Raw genomic sequence first — 17,652 nt, forward strand, 5'->3', positions numbered from 1 at the left:
CCAGGGGTTACCGCAGCGTTGCCAGGCAACGAGGGACAGCGGTCCTGTGAAGAGCCATTTGTCACACTGAGGGGACTGGTTGAAATGCAATAAAGAAACGGTAATTCAGCTTATTTATCAGGACAATTACTTACGCAGTATTAGGGGTCCATATTTAACCTACAAATACATAGTCATAGGAGGAAACACGAACACGAACGTTTGCTAAATACTAAGGCATAGGACAGACAGATGGTGTTGGGTTTCTAATCAGCTTTACTGTGAGCTTAAAGTTGTTGCACATGCTGGGATGGGGGGGAAGGCCCAAAGCGCTTTGCCAGCTTTATTTCGGACAGCTGTAAGTTAGCTGTGGGCTACAACATAAGGTGTGCATGGAAAGAAAATCTATGCAATTCTTTCCCTTGTTAAGTAGATAGTGCTAATTCCCTGGGGTAGCGTGCTAATCCGAAATGGCTGCTGGTGAAATATAGGCACAAAAATATATACGTACCGTGTACAGCTGTATTTATAAGACTGGTTGTCCTGTGGACTATTCTGGTATCTGATTTCTCCCCCAAACGAAGACAGTTACCAAAGGAAGGAATCTTTTCCTCTAGACAGTGTACTTCCCAGTGTTTTTTCTTTGAGAATTTCAACAATGTTTTCTGCCGGGAGCTCAAAGTCCTCGAGCCTGGGATGAACTTAAATTTTAACGATATAGCAGCTTTTCCTTGACACTTTGTTTTTGCTTCCCAGACACCAGCCGCTACTCATGCCTTCGCCATGGCCCAGAACGTCTCTGGTGTTACCTCGGTGTGAAAACGTGTATGCAGTTTCCTGAAAATGGAGTTTCTCAACATCACTTAGAGCACCCTGCTTCAAAGTGTGGCTGGCGAGTGGCATTGGCCTTATTTTTTACTTAGGAATGCTTTGCTAGGAGAAGCATGCTTTTTGGTGAACATGAATGGCTGGGCTCTTTCCCTGGGCTTCTGCTTCTTGACCCATGTCACCGAAACCTTGATCTTTATGTATTTCGCCGCCATCTCCTTGGCTCACTCGCAGGGTCTCTTCCCAAGGCTGGAGAATGTGGGAGCTTTCAAGAACGTGTCACTTGTGCCAACCCAAGCGACGTGTGGACTCCCAGACCGAAGCACTTTCTGTCACAGCTCTGCTGCTGCGGGTCTCGGGTTCTGTACCCAGCGGCTTTGCATTCAGGATTGCCCCTATAGATCTTCAACTCCCGTCTACACGGCCCTCTTTTCCAAAGGCCTCAGGAGCTGCATCATAGCAGACGAGCGTGATCTGTGTCCCCACTGCCAGAGTAATTCCACAAGTTTTCTTTTTGGAAGTCACAAGAATTGCTTTTCTTCTCCTCCTTCTCCGAGGCTGGCGGTGTCATTTACTTTAGCCGTGTGGCTGAAACCTGAGCGAGAGGGTGGAATGTAAGTACTACAGTGAGTGTAAGTTTTCCTAGGGTCCTGGACGATCCGTAGGAGTGACAGTGATGGCCACATGGATTCTAAACTAGAAATGAAGGCTAACCTGGAATTCGCGCGATTGAAGTTCAACTCCTTTGCGAGTCTTCCTCTTCAGGTTTCCTTTCCAAACTTTCCCCCCTAAATTTAGATTTTGTTTCTCTTTTTCATGGGTGAAGGGAGCCCTCAAAAAAGAATATGTTAAGACAGTTTCATTGCAGGCAGCTCTGTTTCCCCATTTCATTTATCTCCCAGCCACTGAGCCAATGGTCTTGGCCTTCAGAGGCTCAGCCTTAGTGTGAGTTTTAATGTGTAGGGGCTAGTGGTACAAATGATTGATGTTTTTTAAGTTCTGATCTAGGTTTTTATAAGCAGCCCACTCCTGCCAGAGTGTAAAATATCATCAGGCAGAGAGCTCTCTGAGGGCTTAGGACTGTGTTTTATTCATCCTGATTTTCCCAGGAAGAGATGTTTGTTTGACTGATGGAAGATAACCCAATCATAGGAGTTGAATACATGACTAATCCTCTAACTCTGAGAACATAACAGCTTTTGACCCTTTACCTTGTGGTGTTTTCTGATATGAGATATATATATATATATATATATATATATATATATGAGTCCCAAAAGCTTTTATGCCATCGATCATAATAGAAATGCTTCTGGTGAGTGGACTGGGGGCCTCCTTCATATTATTTTTTGTTAGTCTGTATAATCACCTGTGTTTCATTCTGTAATAGCCTCTAAAACTGACCTCTCATGTGTTTTCCCTAACTGTTTAGAGCCAATCTGGAGATTTGAATAAGTAAGGAAATTTGAGACCTTTTTTTTTTTGCTTATCTTTTGTCTTCCTGGAGGGTTTTTGGCTCTTCCCCTCCTGACAGTTTCTTTGTTTGAGAGTGTTGGCCAAATATCTAAAAACTTGTGAAACAAACCAGAAAAGTCTTATAATCTCATAAGCAAATACGACTTAAATGTCTTTCTTGTTTAGTTTTAATTTGCCAAGTGAAAGTTGACATTTTTTTTTCATTTGGAGTTAAAATGATCACAAACCATTATCTCTATTTCTGTATCTCCTGTAAAAGCAAACCTTAGGTTTTTTGTTTATTTGTTTTGTTTTTTTGTTTGAAATGTCAATAAATCCAACCCACTCAGTTTATGTAAAGGGTCCAAAGAGACTTAAAAATCGTCTGTTGACAAATATGGCTACGGAAAATTATTTTTTCCCCAAGTTTTTTTTTTCCATGGGATGTGTCTCTACCAAATTCTTCTTCTGTTGGTTTCATTTTGTATAAACAAGACAGGGGTATTGATAGAGGCAGTGGCACATGGTTTACGGTCTAGAGAGTTCCATGCATCAAGGTCGTTTCCATTCTCAAAACTAAAATAACTATGGGAATTGGGGGAATTTCGGGGTGTTTGCACTAGATAAGTAAAACAAACAAAGCATGGATTATCCAATTATTGTTTATCCAGGAGCAGAATAAATCCAGTTCCTAAATATTTTGCTACCTGCCTTCCTCTCACATTCATTATCTACCAAAGCTAGTATGTTTACAAGCAAACAAAATAGCAAGGAAGATAATCAATAACATATTAAGAAATGCATTTTCAGTAAGCTTGGGAAAATAAGCCTGCATTTGGCAAATACATTCTTGAGTAATGGTCAAATTTTAACTTGTTGATTTAAAACTCAAGAAAAATGAGTAGAGGCAAACTCTTCTTAGGTTGTTTGAGACCTGGACATCTGGAGGCAGGGGGTCAAGAGACAGCAATTTCATCCCAGGGATTTAGAAATATCAACCCACTGGAGGGTTAAAAGAAAAAAAAAATCACAGTAGAATTTCTATAAAGTTGAACCTGTTTGCCTGTGTTAAAAATATCCTTGTTCTCATAACTTTATCACCAAAAAATATACAAAATATGGGAAAACAGTGAAATAGTAACTATTAAGTGGTCTCCAATCTTATTTTCACCTCTCAACTCTAGAAAAGAATACATGCAAGTGAGAAGGAATAAATTGTGGAAAATGTGACCTTTAAGGAAAGTTTTAAAACCTCTTTAGCAATAGTTTTTGGTTGGCCCTATCTTACCTTTGTTTCTTTGATGCTTCCTCTTCTCGATTTGGTCATCGACTCCTTAGTTTTTGGGTCTGCTGTATACCTGGTTCTGCTGTGCTCAGAAAACTCAGGAGCTAATGGGGAAAGACAGATCGATTGGGACCATTACCATTAACTGAACACCAAAGAAGGCCGCTTAAGCTACCCTGAACCACAGAATAGGGTTCCAGGATCAGGCATGGCCCTGGATATGCCTGAGCTGAGTAGCAGGCAGCTGGTGAAGAAAAGGACCCAGACCCCTCCATGACTTGGTACAGTTCTCCCCGCTGCTGAGTTCTTGTCTGTGACATGCAGGTTGATGGGCATCTTTAAGAGCTAGTTATTTGGGGAGATGTTAATAGCTAATGTCAGTGATACTTGTCTTTAAATAGCAGATCTTTGGGAGTAATCCACTCAGGAGACTACTAGCAAGCATTCATCATGTTCTCTCTTCTGCTAAGAAGTTGACTGCCTAGATTGAAATGTGAGAGAGAGGAATGAGGCTTCGCTTCATAGCTGTTTCTGCTCAGGGAGTACAGAGTGGTCCAAAACATGCAATCATACACTCAACATAAGATAATTTATATGAAACATAAATTAACGTAGAAAATAAACATTTATAAAAACACCATTTGTCTATTTACAGGGATGGGAAAAGTGTGCCACTATGATGAGGATAAAATTGATTTTTAAAAAAATAACTGGGTAATTGGCCTGATATAAGACCTAGAAAATTTCTGAATGTTCTTCTGTTTTATCAAAATATTATTTCACTGTGGTCCTTAGAAGATTGTATGACCTTTCATCCAAGATCATTAATGTCCTGTCAGTGCCTCATTTGGGCTGTGTGGCCATGGAGAGCTCTTACAGACACTGGCTTTGGCTTCTGGCCAGTTGATGAGGAAGTAAGTAGAGTCTGCGTGCAGTTGCCCATTCTCCATTTCATCATGGGAATTCAATAGAGCAATTCTGACTTCAGGGCTAGCACTTTCGAGTCTTCTATGGACACTAAATTCTCTTTACATTAAAAAAATTTTTTTTTGCACGGATGATTCAATCCCCAAGCAGGACATCATGTCTTGTACCTCTTCCTATAAAGGAAATAGCAGAAGACTAATGAGCCAACAGGCTAAATGTTGGTTTTGCCCGATGATTCAAGCACTTTCGTTTTCATCATGAATCTCATAAAAGGTGTTGAGGTTCTGGTGAGTATATTGTAAATAAGAATTCCTGTTGTTTTTTTTTTTTTTAAATAAAAAAATAATTGGAGTATAATGAATATAACTTGCTCTGAATATAATGGCATTCAGGCACTCATTCACTGGGTGTCCCTTTGAGGGGAGTTTGGGGTGATTTTCACACCACTGTAACTGCACAATGCCTTAGCATGTCTTTTGGTTGGATGCTGATCTTTTCTTTCTCTTGGTTGCTTCCTAAGGTGTGTTATAGAAAAGACAGTGGATGGGCAGATTGTGTTCAAACTTACAATATCCGAGAAAGAGACCATGTTTTATTATCGCACAGTAAATGGTTTGCAGCCTCCAATAAAAGTAATGACACTGGGGAGAATTCTTGTGAAGAAATGGATTCATCTTAGTGTGCAGGTGAGTAAAATAAAAAATATTTAACATTTGGTTAAACACAAGGATCTGTCTTCCTTTCTTTCCTTTAAATGGCATCTTTCCAGAAGGTCTGGAGCTGTTCTTTTCGATTTCATTTATGTGTAAATGACAACTAAAGAAAAATAACATTTAAATGACCTGGTGATGTAGCTCTTGATATTCCAGCATTCCCCCCTCAAAGTGGCTGTGAAAACTCCCACCAGAACTTGGGACAATGTTCTTTGGGATAATAAGATCCTTAGGAAATTTTTGCTTAGTTTGGTTAATATATTATGTTAAAAAATGTGGCGGGCTCTTTCAGGGACTGGTACTGATTTTACTAGTTATGGCAGCATTAAAGCCCCCGCCTGGTTTTTACAGCTGTCTCTTGCAGATTGTGACTGATGATGTGAATAAAATTTGGCTGTTGCATTAAAATGCTGACCTTAGAACTAATGAACTTTACACTTCAGATGCTCAAAAAGTGTTATATGATTACTTTAGTTGTCAGCCACAGTTTGTTTTAGCCTAAGAAGCTGTTAAAGGCCGATATAACAGTGAGAATCTGGTATTTTACAGTTCCTAGGAATGGAGATGGAGTTTATCCTTTCTTTTTTTTTCAGGGTCCTATAATGGCCCAATGCAGCCAAAAATCCCCACACATGGCTTTCACAGCAGAAGTCCAGTATACAGCAGTCCCCACCCCATGAGCTCAGAGGGGTGGCTGAAGAGTTGTTCATGCAAACCCCCTTCATACTAAAGGACAGTTGTGCCCTCATTCTTATTATGGCAATAATCTTTGATGTTTCACATTGTTCTTGCAGCCTAAAGCAGGTTAGAAGTAGACTTCCTTCAAGGGCCTTGAGAATTGTTATCTAGGTTTTAAACTTTATTTTAGCACAGATATCATTCTTGAGGATTTCAATACACTTCATACATATCCTTGTTTTGCCTGATTGTAACTGAAATTCCACCACATCTTGGCATAGTAGTACATTTAAAGCCTTAGGGAGAAAATCTGAAATATGAATGCAGAGAGGTAACAATGCTTGATTTCTACAGGAAGGTATTGACAGAGGAATATCTGATCAGTGTGTTTTGCCTTATCTACTCAGCTTTTACTTAGGATTTGAGTTTATCAAATGCAATTGACAGTTAGTGGTATTTCCATAGCACTAGGTTTGAAAGGAGGTTAAGTCATGCCTGGTGTTAAGGCCATGTTTAGCACATGATGGATTCCGTCTGGTTGTGCTTACCTCTCATTTCCCAGGAGTTATAGATAGGGGACTCGTATGTTCTGTATCTTGACATTGTCAATCCCCACCACTGACCAGTGTGGCCCAGTTAGGTTATAATGTTAAAAAATATGGAAATAGAAACTGTTGAGGAAAAGGAATCAGCAGAAGATGTCACATAGATAATGTTTGTTGCATATTTTTGCATCAACAATGATAAAAAAATGTTTTTTACTTCTCTTTATTTTGCCTTATCTGTGAAACTGTGCCATGTTTTGGCAGGCAGTAGTACATTAAAAGCTTTACAAAAGAAAGTTTAAAATCCAAATGTGAAAAGGTAACCATGACTGAATTACTCCCCTGGGAGTAAAATGCTCTTAGAGTGCCTATTGAAATCAGCATTATCATTTCAATACATGTCAAATATGAGTCATTTCCTAGTTTAGGCAAAAATTTCTTTATAAATCTTTAAATCTTTCCCTTCTTTCAAGAAAAGGTTAAAGTACTTATGATTTAATGAGGCTGCTTTATTTCATATCTGTTGGACTATCAAGAGAAAACTTGTCCTTTCCAATCTGTGTACTACTTTTTAAAATTTATTTTTACATAAGTTTTCCCCCATTCCACATTGTAAGTTAAAACGACAGAACAGTCCTAAAACATTAGGACTACCCTACAGATCCGTCATTTGTTCGCCTGGCATTTCTTGGTGCATTTGGGGACAACCCAGCGTTATGAGAATCTGGATTCATTCAAAGGAAAATTAGTGATTATTTATTCTCGATTGGAGATCTGCCTAGGGTTCCTTTAAATTGGACACCAGTCTGAACCCATTGAAGATACTATGAAATTTATAATAATTCATTTTATAGATGTTTTAAAAGGAATGTGCTTTCTTTAAATGTTGCTGTAAAGTAGTGGGGAGGACAAGAGATCAGATGTAGGGATAATTTAGTCAGGTAATTCTTCTCTGTAGTCTTAGCAAAACCATTTGACTTAGTTTCCTTCCTTCCTTCCTTCCTTCCTTATGTAAAAAGAGGTTTGGACTAGGGGACAAAAGGAGGCCTCCTTGAATTCCTTCTGAATTCACATAAAAAAGTAAGTGGAGTGTGGAGGGGAGGCACAGTTGAAGTTTAGAAGTCACTTGGGTAAATTGGAAGGGGAGGTGAACCATGAGAGACTATGGACTCTGAAAAACAGTCTGAGGGGTTTGAAGTGGCGGGGGGGTGGGAGGTTGGGGTACCAGGTGGTGGGTATTATAGAGGGCACAGCTTGCATGGAGCACTGGGTGTGGTGAAAAAATAATGAATACTGTTTTTCTGAAAATAAATAAATTGGGAAAAAAAAAAAAAAGAAGTCACTTGAGTTTTGTAGGGTTGTCTAGATGTAAGTGATGGAGCCAGCTCTGTGAGCTGACTATTAGGCTTGTGCATCTTCCTGCTTCCCCATGCTGTCTGGTGTTCATAGAGAAACATTTTTTTTGGCAGATTTTTATGGCCAGGATGGGTACAAATGCAACTTGTAATTCTTTCACAGTATAACTGCAAAGAGTATGTTTTTATATTAAAGGCAACTTACTGTTGCATTATTATGTCATACATCCAAATTTTGTTTGACTTGGGGACTAGAGACTTCCATCATGCTGGGCATGGGATAGAACACATAACTGACAATCTGGTTTAGTCTCATTTCAAATTGTAAGCCTAATTAAAATGTATGCATATTTTTACTCATCTTCTAATATGACCACAAATGAATGAATTTATATGGAGTGTGCATGTGTGTGTGTGTATGCATATATGCGTAAAAATAAAACATACACCTTTACTCATAAAATTGGCTCAGAAACCAGAATTTAACTTACAAAGTGCCAGTAACATAAAATTAATTAACAGATCTGACCTTACCCCTTACCTCAGACAGTTCACTCCATACCAGCTTTCCATCAGTAAAATCAGAATTTTCATTTCCCAAATTCCAAAAAAAGAAATGAGTTTTAAATAATTAAATCCCTAAGCAAAAAGATGCCAAGAAGAGTCAGATGTACGGAACACTGAAGGTCTAGTTTCTTAAACAATAGATGCCCGATGTTATAGTAATGGATCTAACAGCTTTTATTCAAGAACTAGCATTTTGAAGCTTCAACCTGTTGGAAAATGATTAGTTTTTAAATTAATATTCATTCAGGGACTTGAATCTGACACGATTGCCAATTTAAATTTCACTTTGGGGTTTAATATATTGGCTATTTCAAATTACATCAAGCTGAAATTCGTTATGTCATATTTTTTATACTAAAACTGGAAAAAATCAATTCAGACTTTTTATTATCAAATGGGGAACACTGATAACATTAGCAGATTTTTTAAAGCTTGGTTTTCATATCAGATCAGCACGTGGTTTTTGGTTGTTTTAAGAGATCTCTTTTGATTTTTTTTTTTTTTCTTAAAAAGAGTTTGAAATACATAAGAGAGTTTTACTTTAGCAGTTTGTTATGGGTTGGGAGGTAGAATGACAAGGAAGCTTTTTCACATTTAGCTGCCTATCATTTACAAGTCAAAGCTCAGACTTTCTTATGGAATAACTGGTTTCCCTTAAGGAGTTGTACACATTTTATAGGACCAAGAGCAGGTAAGAATCATTAGTATAGTAACCCTTGTAGTAATTATGCTAAAGTATGGTAAAACAATTTATAATTTGCAACTGATGAAGTAGTACAAACATGCAAGCAAGACATGGTTCAGCAGTGGGCTTGCATGCGTTTTCTATGATCTTTCAAAGGCTCCTGGATACACTGACAGTTCAAGAGCCAAAGACGGTTCTAGCCACGGTGAGGTAAAAAAGAGCAGTTCTAATCTAATGCAATGAAGGAAAGAATGCATGGTAAATCAAGTTTTAGGAATCAATAGGTGAAGAATAGGGGTTTTATAATCACAGTTTGTTCATGAAATATGTTCTTTTGATTTATGTATTCAATCTGAAAAAGGGAAACTATTGATAGTTCTGGAGCAAAAGAAAATGCAATTTAGCCAACTCTTGCTGGAATAGATAAACCAAGGCTCTCAATTAATCTCTGGGGTATGTGCCCGCGTGTGTACTTTAGAAAAGTATTCCATATCTCTGTTGACTGCAGGAATATAGAATGTCCATGCAAGCTGATGGAAGCTTCCTCCTTCTGTCCAAAAAGGTCTGCATGCTGGGATTTTCACGGGGACACCTCAACCCTCACTCCAGGAGAATCCCAATCCATTTTGTTTAATACCTCCCATTGCTTTAAACTGTAACTATTGATATGTGTGGGTGCGAGGGTCAGACATTGCTATTTGTGCAAAATCTTCTGTTTGTCTCCAGCCGCTGAATGTCTCCTGAATTAGTTGACTAGGTTTAGTCATCAAAAACTAATACCCATAGAATTTATCAAATTAGATTTCAGAATTAGTTTAAAATGCTGATAATAGTAGCTGCCATTGCTGAGCTCTGATTATGCAGATTGTATTAAACATGGTATATGTTTAAATTTCAAATGCTTATAATAGTTCTGTGTCATTGGCTTATCTCCATTTCACAGATGAGGAAAATGAGCCTTAGGTAGGTTAGGTCAGATTTACAGCCTAGATTTATAGTCTCCAGTTTTTCTGACCTTTAGCAAATAATAATAATAATAATAATAATAATAATAATAATAATTGCCATGGACCTAGGTCACTATGATGATCTGAGGAATAAAGTTATTTGAATCCACTTACCCCAAAAAACAAGAACTGAAGACATAGCTATAAAGTAAATAATTTTTCTGTTTGTAAATTTTTTAATATAAGTATTTGTAATGCTTCCCATATTGGCATGATTTGTACAAATAATTAAAATCAGTGTATTTTACAATTATCTCCTCATTGAGACAAATGGTTTAATTCCACAACAGTGTGGAATTTTATATAAAGTTCTGCTCAGTATATCTATGGTTCACGGCAGTCAGGAACGGAACAACTACAGTGGGTTAAAGAAAGAATATCCTATTTACCCCATCCTGATCACTGGATCCATGACGTAGAGAACCAAGGCATGTTATGATACAGTAAAAACAAGAGGAGAATTCTTCCCACTTGATGATGGAGAGAGGTAAAACCACCCAAGTAAAAATTATTCTCTGTGCGTTTTTGCACGTGACTTCCAATATTTGGTAGGAAGGTGTGGCTTTAAATTTTGAAATTTTACTTAAATTGTGCAACCTTCAGGAAAATCATGTAATTCCTTGAAATGTTGGATACCAATGACAAATATGGAACAAAGATAAACCCAGCCTATTTGGTTTACACCATAAATGTGACGTGTAAAGACAATAATGTCTGATAAACCACTTTATAATCTGTTATGATGGAGCTTACAGTCTATTAGGAGAAAAAGACAAAGAATCTCACCAATGAAAGCAAAATTATAACTGTGATATGTGCTGTGGGATCATATGAAGGACAGTTTGATCAAATCACTGAAGTCAAGGAAGGCTTACTTAAAGAAATTACATTAGACGTGTGTATTAGTTTTCCAGGCCTGCCCTAAAAAAAAGTCACCAACTGGGTAGCTTAAAACAACAGAAATTTATTCTTACACAGTTCTTGAAGCTAGAAATGTGAAATCACAGTGTCCACAAGACCATGCTCTCTCTCCCTCTGAAAACTGTAGAGGAGTAACCTTCCTTGTTTCCTCTGCCTCCATGTCACATGGCTATCTTCTCCCCTTGTGTGTCACTGTCTTCTCGCCCTATAAAGACATGGTTATATTGGATTAGGACCCACCCTGATTCAGTATGACTTCATTTTAACTAACTGCATCTGGGAAAACCCTATTTCCAGTTGAGGTCCTATTTGTAAACGCTGGGGATTAAGATTGTGGGCAATACAATTTGGTTGATAACAAAATGTGTACAGTAGAATGCATAGAATTCAACTAGGCAAAGAGAGGGGAGAAGGACATTCTATACATGCATAGTAAGTAGCACAAACATCCTTTTGTAAAAGAGAGGATGTTGCATGGGAGAAATTAAAAGACCAGTGTGGGTAGAGGGCAGCAAACTGGAACAGCATGTGCAATAAGCCAGAGGGGTTGGAAGAGGCTCTATTTTAAAGAACATTGTTGATCATGTTAAAATGTTTTCAGTGGGACTCTACTGAAATGTTTTAGATAGGGTATAGGTAATGGGGAAAGAAGGAAAAGGAGGGAAAAATATTTGACCTAAGCAGATAATCTTTTCATAAAAACCCCTTTGGTTCAGTAAAGGAGAATGGTTTGCATGAGGACAAGATTACAGGGTTGTTAGGTTGAGCTCATGTTCTCCAGTGATATATACAAGTATACTTTGAGCTATAGAGATGATAGAAGATATGAAGAGAAGTGGTCAGGTTTGAGAGCTCTTTGGGAATTTAAAACAAAGGACTTGCCAATGAAAGAAATTGGAGGTTAAGGGAAGAGGGTTGTGATAAATCCCACGTTCCTGGCTTGGACAAGTGTATGGATAAGTTTCATTTGCTTAAATATAAACACTAGTAAGAGAATCAGATTTAAAAAAAATATTTATTCATTTGACAGAGCACATAAGCTAGGGGGAGTCAGAGGGAGAGGGAGAAGCAGACTCCCCGCTGAGCTGGCTAGGAGCCTGATGTGGGGCTAGATCCAGGACCTGGAGATCATGATGCCTAACCATCTGAGCCACCCAGGCGCCTGAGAATCAGATTTTTGATACTTAGTACATATGAACTAGAATTCGGCTCAGGGCAATAATTCTCAACTGTAGAAATCATTAATGTCATGGAGACTTGAAAAAATATTCTGATGCCTACAATCAGTGATTGGTCTGTGTGAACGCCAACCACTATCTCTTCTCGTCTTCTTTCCTCTGTGGGTTAACGTGCATAACAAAGTAAAATAATCTGAATTCCAGACAGGAAATGATCATCTTCTATTCAGGTATGTCAGGAAATATGAAAAAGAAGGTTAAGATGTGAATTAATTCTTGAAGCTAGATAGGATTTAAGTAGGTGGGCAAGAAGAGGAAAAATTGGGTAGATCACAAGGGGAACAAGGCCTGGAAGGTGAAAATAGCAAAAGGTTTCAGTAAGAGTGGGGGTCTGAGTTTCTTAGAAAGAAATACATCATGTCTTAAATACAAAAGGCTGAAAAAAAAAAACACAATAGCTTAGAGGTTTACATAGAGATATGGAGTTTGGTTTTTTTCCTCCTGACAAGCAACCCATTTTTTTCCCCACCTGTTCCTAATCCAGTCTATTTGGTACTGGCTATAAGCCATTAGTATATAAACACTGCATATATATACACACACATGCACAAAAAGTTTAGCTAATATAAGCAGAAAATCATCACATAACACATGATAATGTTTACCTTGTATAAATCTTAATGTTATCAATCTAATATTTCACAGCAAAAATTTAAGTTCAGTAACACCTTTCCTGTGGAAAGACCTCCAGTCAAGTTCTAAAGCAAGCCATGAGGAAATAAGTGTTTAAACTTAGAAAATGGTATTTGAAGAAGGTAGCCTTGAAAATGGTTGATTCTCAGCCAGTACCATCAATAGCCATAAATATATAGCCAATAGCTATAAAATACAAAAGGAAAATATATACAAATATTATAGTACACATTTATTACACATGCTACTAAAACTGAAAAGTGCTATAAAAAGAAGAGTCTTTTTCAGTGTCTACTTATTTGTATTCAACAATCTCTAGTCTTGAAAATGCCACTATGGTAATTCTGTAAAATTTGCAGTGGTCAAAATTTGACGGTAGTGCTTTTTAAAACCTATATTATTTAATGGAATTGTCATTTATATTATATCACTTTCATCTAAAAGCCAAATATAATAAGACAGATAATTTGGCTTTTTCTTTTTCTTTTTTTTTTTGAGGACAGGCATTCTTGTGCCCACAGGGCTAACTGATGCCTTCAGTTATACATGAACAATTACCACTAAAGTCAGAAAGAACAGTGTGCATATAACCTAGGGCAGAATTTGGCCTATGGTATGTATCACTTGGTAATGGAATGGAGAATATGACTTTATTTAAACATGGACTTTAATAGTTTTATTTCCCCATACTGTTTCCCTTGGTATTTCTCTCTCAGATATAACATTCAAGTGTTCCAAGCAGCTGCATTGCTCTGGATACATTATAAAGGCATATGTTCAAGATACCAGTTTAGATATCTGTAAGCCAAAAAAAGAATAGTTAAAATTAAAACAAATTAAGAGAACTTTTCCAAGAATGGAAAGGCTTTAATAGGTTTTTTAATCTTCTAATTAACTACAGCAGTGAAAAAAAACTGATATTTATAAATTATTTATATAATCACCTACATTATATTATATAGTTGTATATTATAAGTGCTTACATCAGAAAAAGTGATCTCATTCGGCTTTCCAAAAATTTTGTGAAATAACCCCTAAATAAATTGAGTTGCATATTCTAGAGGTAGAAAAATAGTTGGATCCATTTTGTTTATGCTTAGTGTTCATGCTTCTTAATCTGGAAAGAATGAAGAAAAAAAAAAAATAAGGGTAAGTGAAAGAAGGCATTTGTGTTGCAGTGGGAAGGTTGGGGATGGGGGAGAGCCCAGGGGCCTGGGGAGGAAACTCAGCCTATGTCAATTTCACTGTGTTGTTAGAGCCTGACTAAGAAAGTTTAGATTTGGACATAGTAGGTAACTTTAAGTTGATTGCTTTCTGGGTTGCAAATCCCTTTTATTATTCTAATTGGACCACATCTGCCCCATATAGCCATTTTGGGGGTGTTGGTGCTAAGGAATTTAGAGAGAGGAGTTGGCTTCCTTTCTAATAACCATGTGGATGTACTTGCTTCCCTTTGTCCTTGCCATCACCACCCTAAACATATGGAGCATTGTCTCACATTGGGTGGTTGCTGATGAGTGGGGGTGATTTTTAGCTTCCCCTAAAATGCCTTCCCAGGGAACATGAGCCTCCTATGGGGACCACACTGTGGCTTCTGAGTGGTGATGTATTCTGAAATGCCCACTGAGCCCCACTTCCCCCAGGGAAGGGGAAGCATATCACTGACACATACCACTTTGGGGTGGGGTGGGAGTGGACACTGAGTTTCCTGCTGGTCCCTGTTGACACCAAGGGAAGGAAGGGAGGAGTGGATGTTCAGTGATGCCAGGTGTAAATGGAGGCTCAGCTTCCCACAGGGTCCAATTCACCAGGAAGTGAAATAACCCTACCTCCTACCACATACTTCAACCTCACTAATACCAGTGGGGACAGAGGCTCAGCTCCATACCAGTTCCCGCTTCCTTGATGGAGGTGGGTGGGGACCAGAGTGTAGACCAGCCCTGATACAGAACGCCGCATTCATTCTCTTTTCTGTGAAGTGGGTCAGAGGTTCAGTTCTCAACCAGACGCCTCTGACACCAATGATTGGGGAAAATAAAGTCCTGAACAGCCCCAAGGCACATCCTTGTTCAGTCTTATTGATGCTGGGCAAGCATGAAGGTCCACCTCTTGATGGGTCCTGACAAAAGTGGGAGGAAGTGGAGTCCTGATTGGCCCTGTCCTGGACCACCTCCTGTCTCTTGTTGCCATCAGATTGGGGGTGCAGGGGGAGGATCAGCATCCTGCGGGGCCGGTGAAGAGTTGGGGTACAGCCTCCTTTAGCCAGATGGGAATCGCAGATCAGCTCTGCTCACCCTGACAATACTACTGTGGAGGGAGAGTCAGAATACTACCTCTCCACATGGAACAGGGGATAGGAAACAAGCTCTTTACTCAGTTCCATTAAAATGACCCTGACAGTTAAATTGGAGAGGGCCCTGCTTCCACCAAGTGGAGAGTGAAAGATCAGCTCCTTGTTTGGTTTGTCAGCACCACCATGCCCAGGAGTTGGAAGATTGCCCAATTTTGCCAGGAGGACTGGAAGATTCCCACTGTGTGGGGGAATCAGAGTATAATGGCTTGCTTCTGCTGAGTGGGAGGGTGGGATGAAAGGTTAGCCCCCTGAGGGGCTCTGTGGGAACCCTGAGGGAAGGGGAGGTGTGGGGGGGAGTAGGGAAGGGAGAGAGGGGAGGGGGAGGAAAAGCTTTTCCTTGGTGTTTGGCTACAGTAGGGCAGATATTGCCAGAAAGGGCTCGCTTTTTCATTCCAACGTTTTCCTGACCCTTTATCTTGGAGAAGCAGATTTTTCTTGGAACTTGTTTTGTTGGTGCCTGTTGAGGGTTCTAGGATAGATGCTTCTCGAATGTTCTGCCTAAGATATATGGCTAGTAATAAGAAAACCTTGAGGATTTACTGTCATGTTGTTGAATCCTGAGGTCCCTAAGGTGTTTCCACCTTCTTCCCACCTTGAAGAGTTGTTTTTTACTCGTTTGTTGTGTTATGCCCACAATTTTTTAATTATAGAGAGAGCGCCTGGGAAGAATAGGGCAACTCTATCTCTGTCAGAATCAGAAGTCACAGTGTTTTCAGTAGGACCTTCCCCACCATTTTTTAAAGCCTGTGGTTATAAACTTCATTATATTTAAAACACACTGGCTAAAATGATGAGAAGTAAGGAAGAAACTTTTGTAAAATGAATTGGATACAGGAAAGAAAAAGCGGGAGAAGATTATGCTGGCCAGATATTGCCGAGTCAGTTCTGACAAAGCTAGACATGGTTGTGTTTACAAGCAAAAATCTGACATAAATTGCAGCAGTGTTCAGATGAGCTGGCTAATTGTTAAGTGCTGATGAGAAACCTGTACATGAATGTCGCAGATTCTTGTAAAATTTTTTGGCAACTATTTGGGTCAAAACTGCCGTTAAAAGATAGAGTTGAAATTGCTTCTGAACCAAATATCAGACTGGATATACGTAAAATAACCACTTAGGCCAACAAGGTGTGTCCTTTATTGCCTGTGATTACTGTGACTCCGGCTGCTGGCAGAGAGCCATCCCTTTCATGTAAGCAAGTAGAAGATTAATTCTCAATTAGAAATAGAGGCTTGATGCAAGGGCAACATTTAGCTTGGCTTCAACGCATCAACATTTCAGCTAATTTACCTGACCGAATATTTCAGGGGGAAGAGAAATTGCTAAAGTTTTGTAAGAAACAGGAGGTGGAGCTAGGGGGAAGTAACACAATCTGTACTTCTTTTCTACTTTATTTCAATTAATTTTAGCCCAAGTATGTCTTTTTGAATCAACTTTAGATGTGGAAAAGCTGCTTACAAGCCCTCAAGACTTCTCTTTCTGTGTTATAATTGCCATCACCTTGGTGTCTATTTGATTTGTGAATAGGGGAAAGTAGTCATTAGGATGCAAAATGATTATCATTATTTGCAGATCTCATGACCAGGAGTTTCTTGTGTTATTATAAGTAGTTTGATGTTCATTTGTACCATGTGTAACTGGTTCATGTAGTGATTAAAATAATAAGCAATGCTTGATCATGGTTAAAATAAATACCAAGGATAAACTCTTCTATTAATTAGTGAGAGCTTATCCAAATTAGCATCTATAATTATGAGCTGTTGTTAATTTTTGTTGCAGCCTATTAGATATACTGTCCTAAATCATTGGCACTTGCGTAAATGAGCATTAGTGATAGGTGACTTATTTTATGAATGTACAGTGGATGGTTCCATGGAAAATGTGTACAGTGAAATACACATTTTGGGGGCTATTTCATATAGGATTGTAGAAAATTAATGTGGAATTTTGGATTTAGCATAAACAAAAAGAATTAGGTTTGCTGGAGGTGCTTGGGTGGCTCAGTGGGTTAAAGCCTCTGCCTTCGGCTCAGGTCATGATCCCCGGGTCCTGGGATCGAGCCCCACATCAGGCTCTCTGCTCAGTGGGGAGCCTGCTTCCTCCTCTCTCTCTCTGCCTGCCTCTCTGCCTACTTGTAATCTCTGCCTGTGAAATAAATAAATAAAATCTTTAAAAAAAAAAAAAAAGAATTAGGTTTGCTTGTTGAGCCCAATACTAAAAGCCAGAACTGTGTCCCTATACAGGAAGGTTTTGATTCAACGTTTGCCTGTACTCTCAGTTCTGTATGGCTTTCTGTTTCCCTGAGTCACATCACATGTCTTTGCATTACACACTTTTGATATATTTCTTAAACTGATTCAGTCTTTTGTGTTTGTATAACAAGTGCCAGTGAAAATAAAGTTACTGCCGCTTGATACTGAAATATCCACTAGCATATATGTATATAGCTGTGAAGGGGTTGAAAACTGAAGAAGTGAAAATTAC

The 17,652-nt window shown here is 38.7% G+C and overlaps 1 protein-coding gene across 1 annotated transcript in view; it reads left to right on the top strand.

The window, feature by feature from the left end:
* Positions 1–939: 939 nt before the first annotated feature.
* USH2A (usherin) overlaps positions 940–17,652 on the top strand; it is a 689,941-nt gene continuing 673,228 nt past the window's right edge. Inside the window, exons 1-2 of the mRNA XM_044266844.1 lie at positions 940–1,421; positions 4,995–5,160. Of these exons, the coding sequence (XP_044122779.1) occupies positions 940–1,421; positions 4,995–5,160 (648 nt within the window). The remainder of the gene's footprint in view (positions 1,422–4,994; positions 5,161–17,652) is intronic.

The sequence above is a fragment of the Neovison vison genome, chromosome 10 (assembly GCF_020171115.1).
Source record: "Neovison vison isolate M4711 chromosome 10, ASM_NN_V1, whole genome shotgun sequence".
NCBI classification, from domain to species: domain Eukaryota; kingdom Metazoa; phylum Chordata; class Mammalia; order Carnivora; family Mustelidae; genus Neogale; species Neogale vison.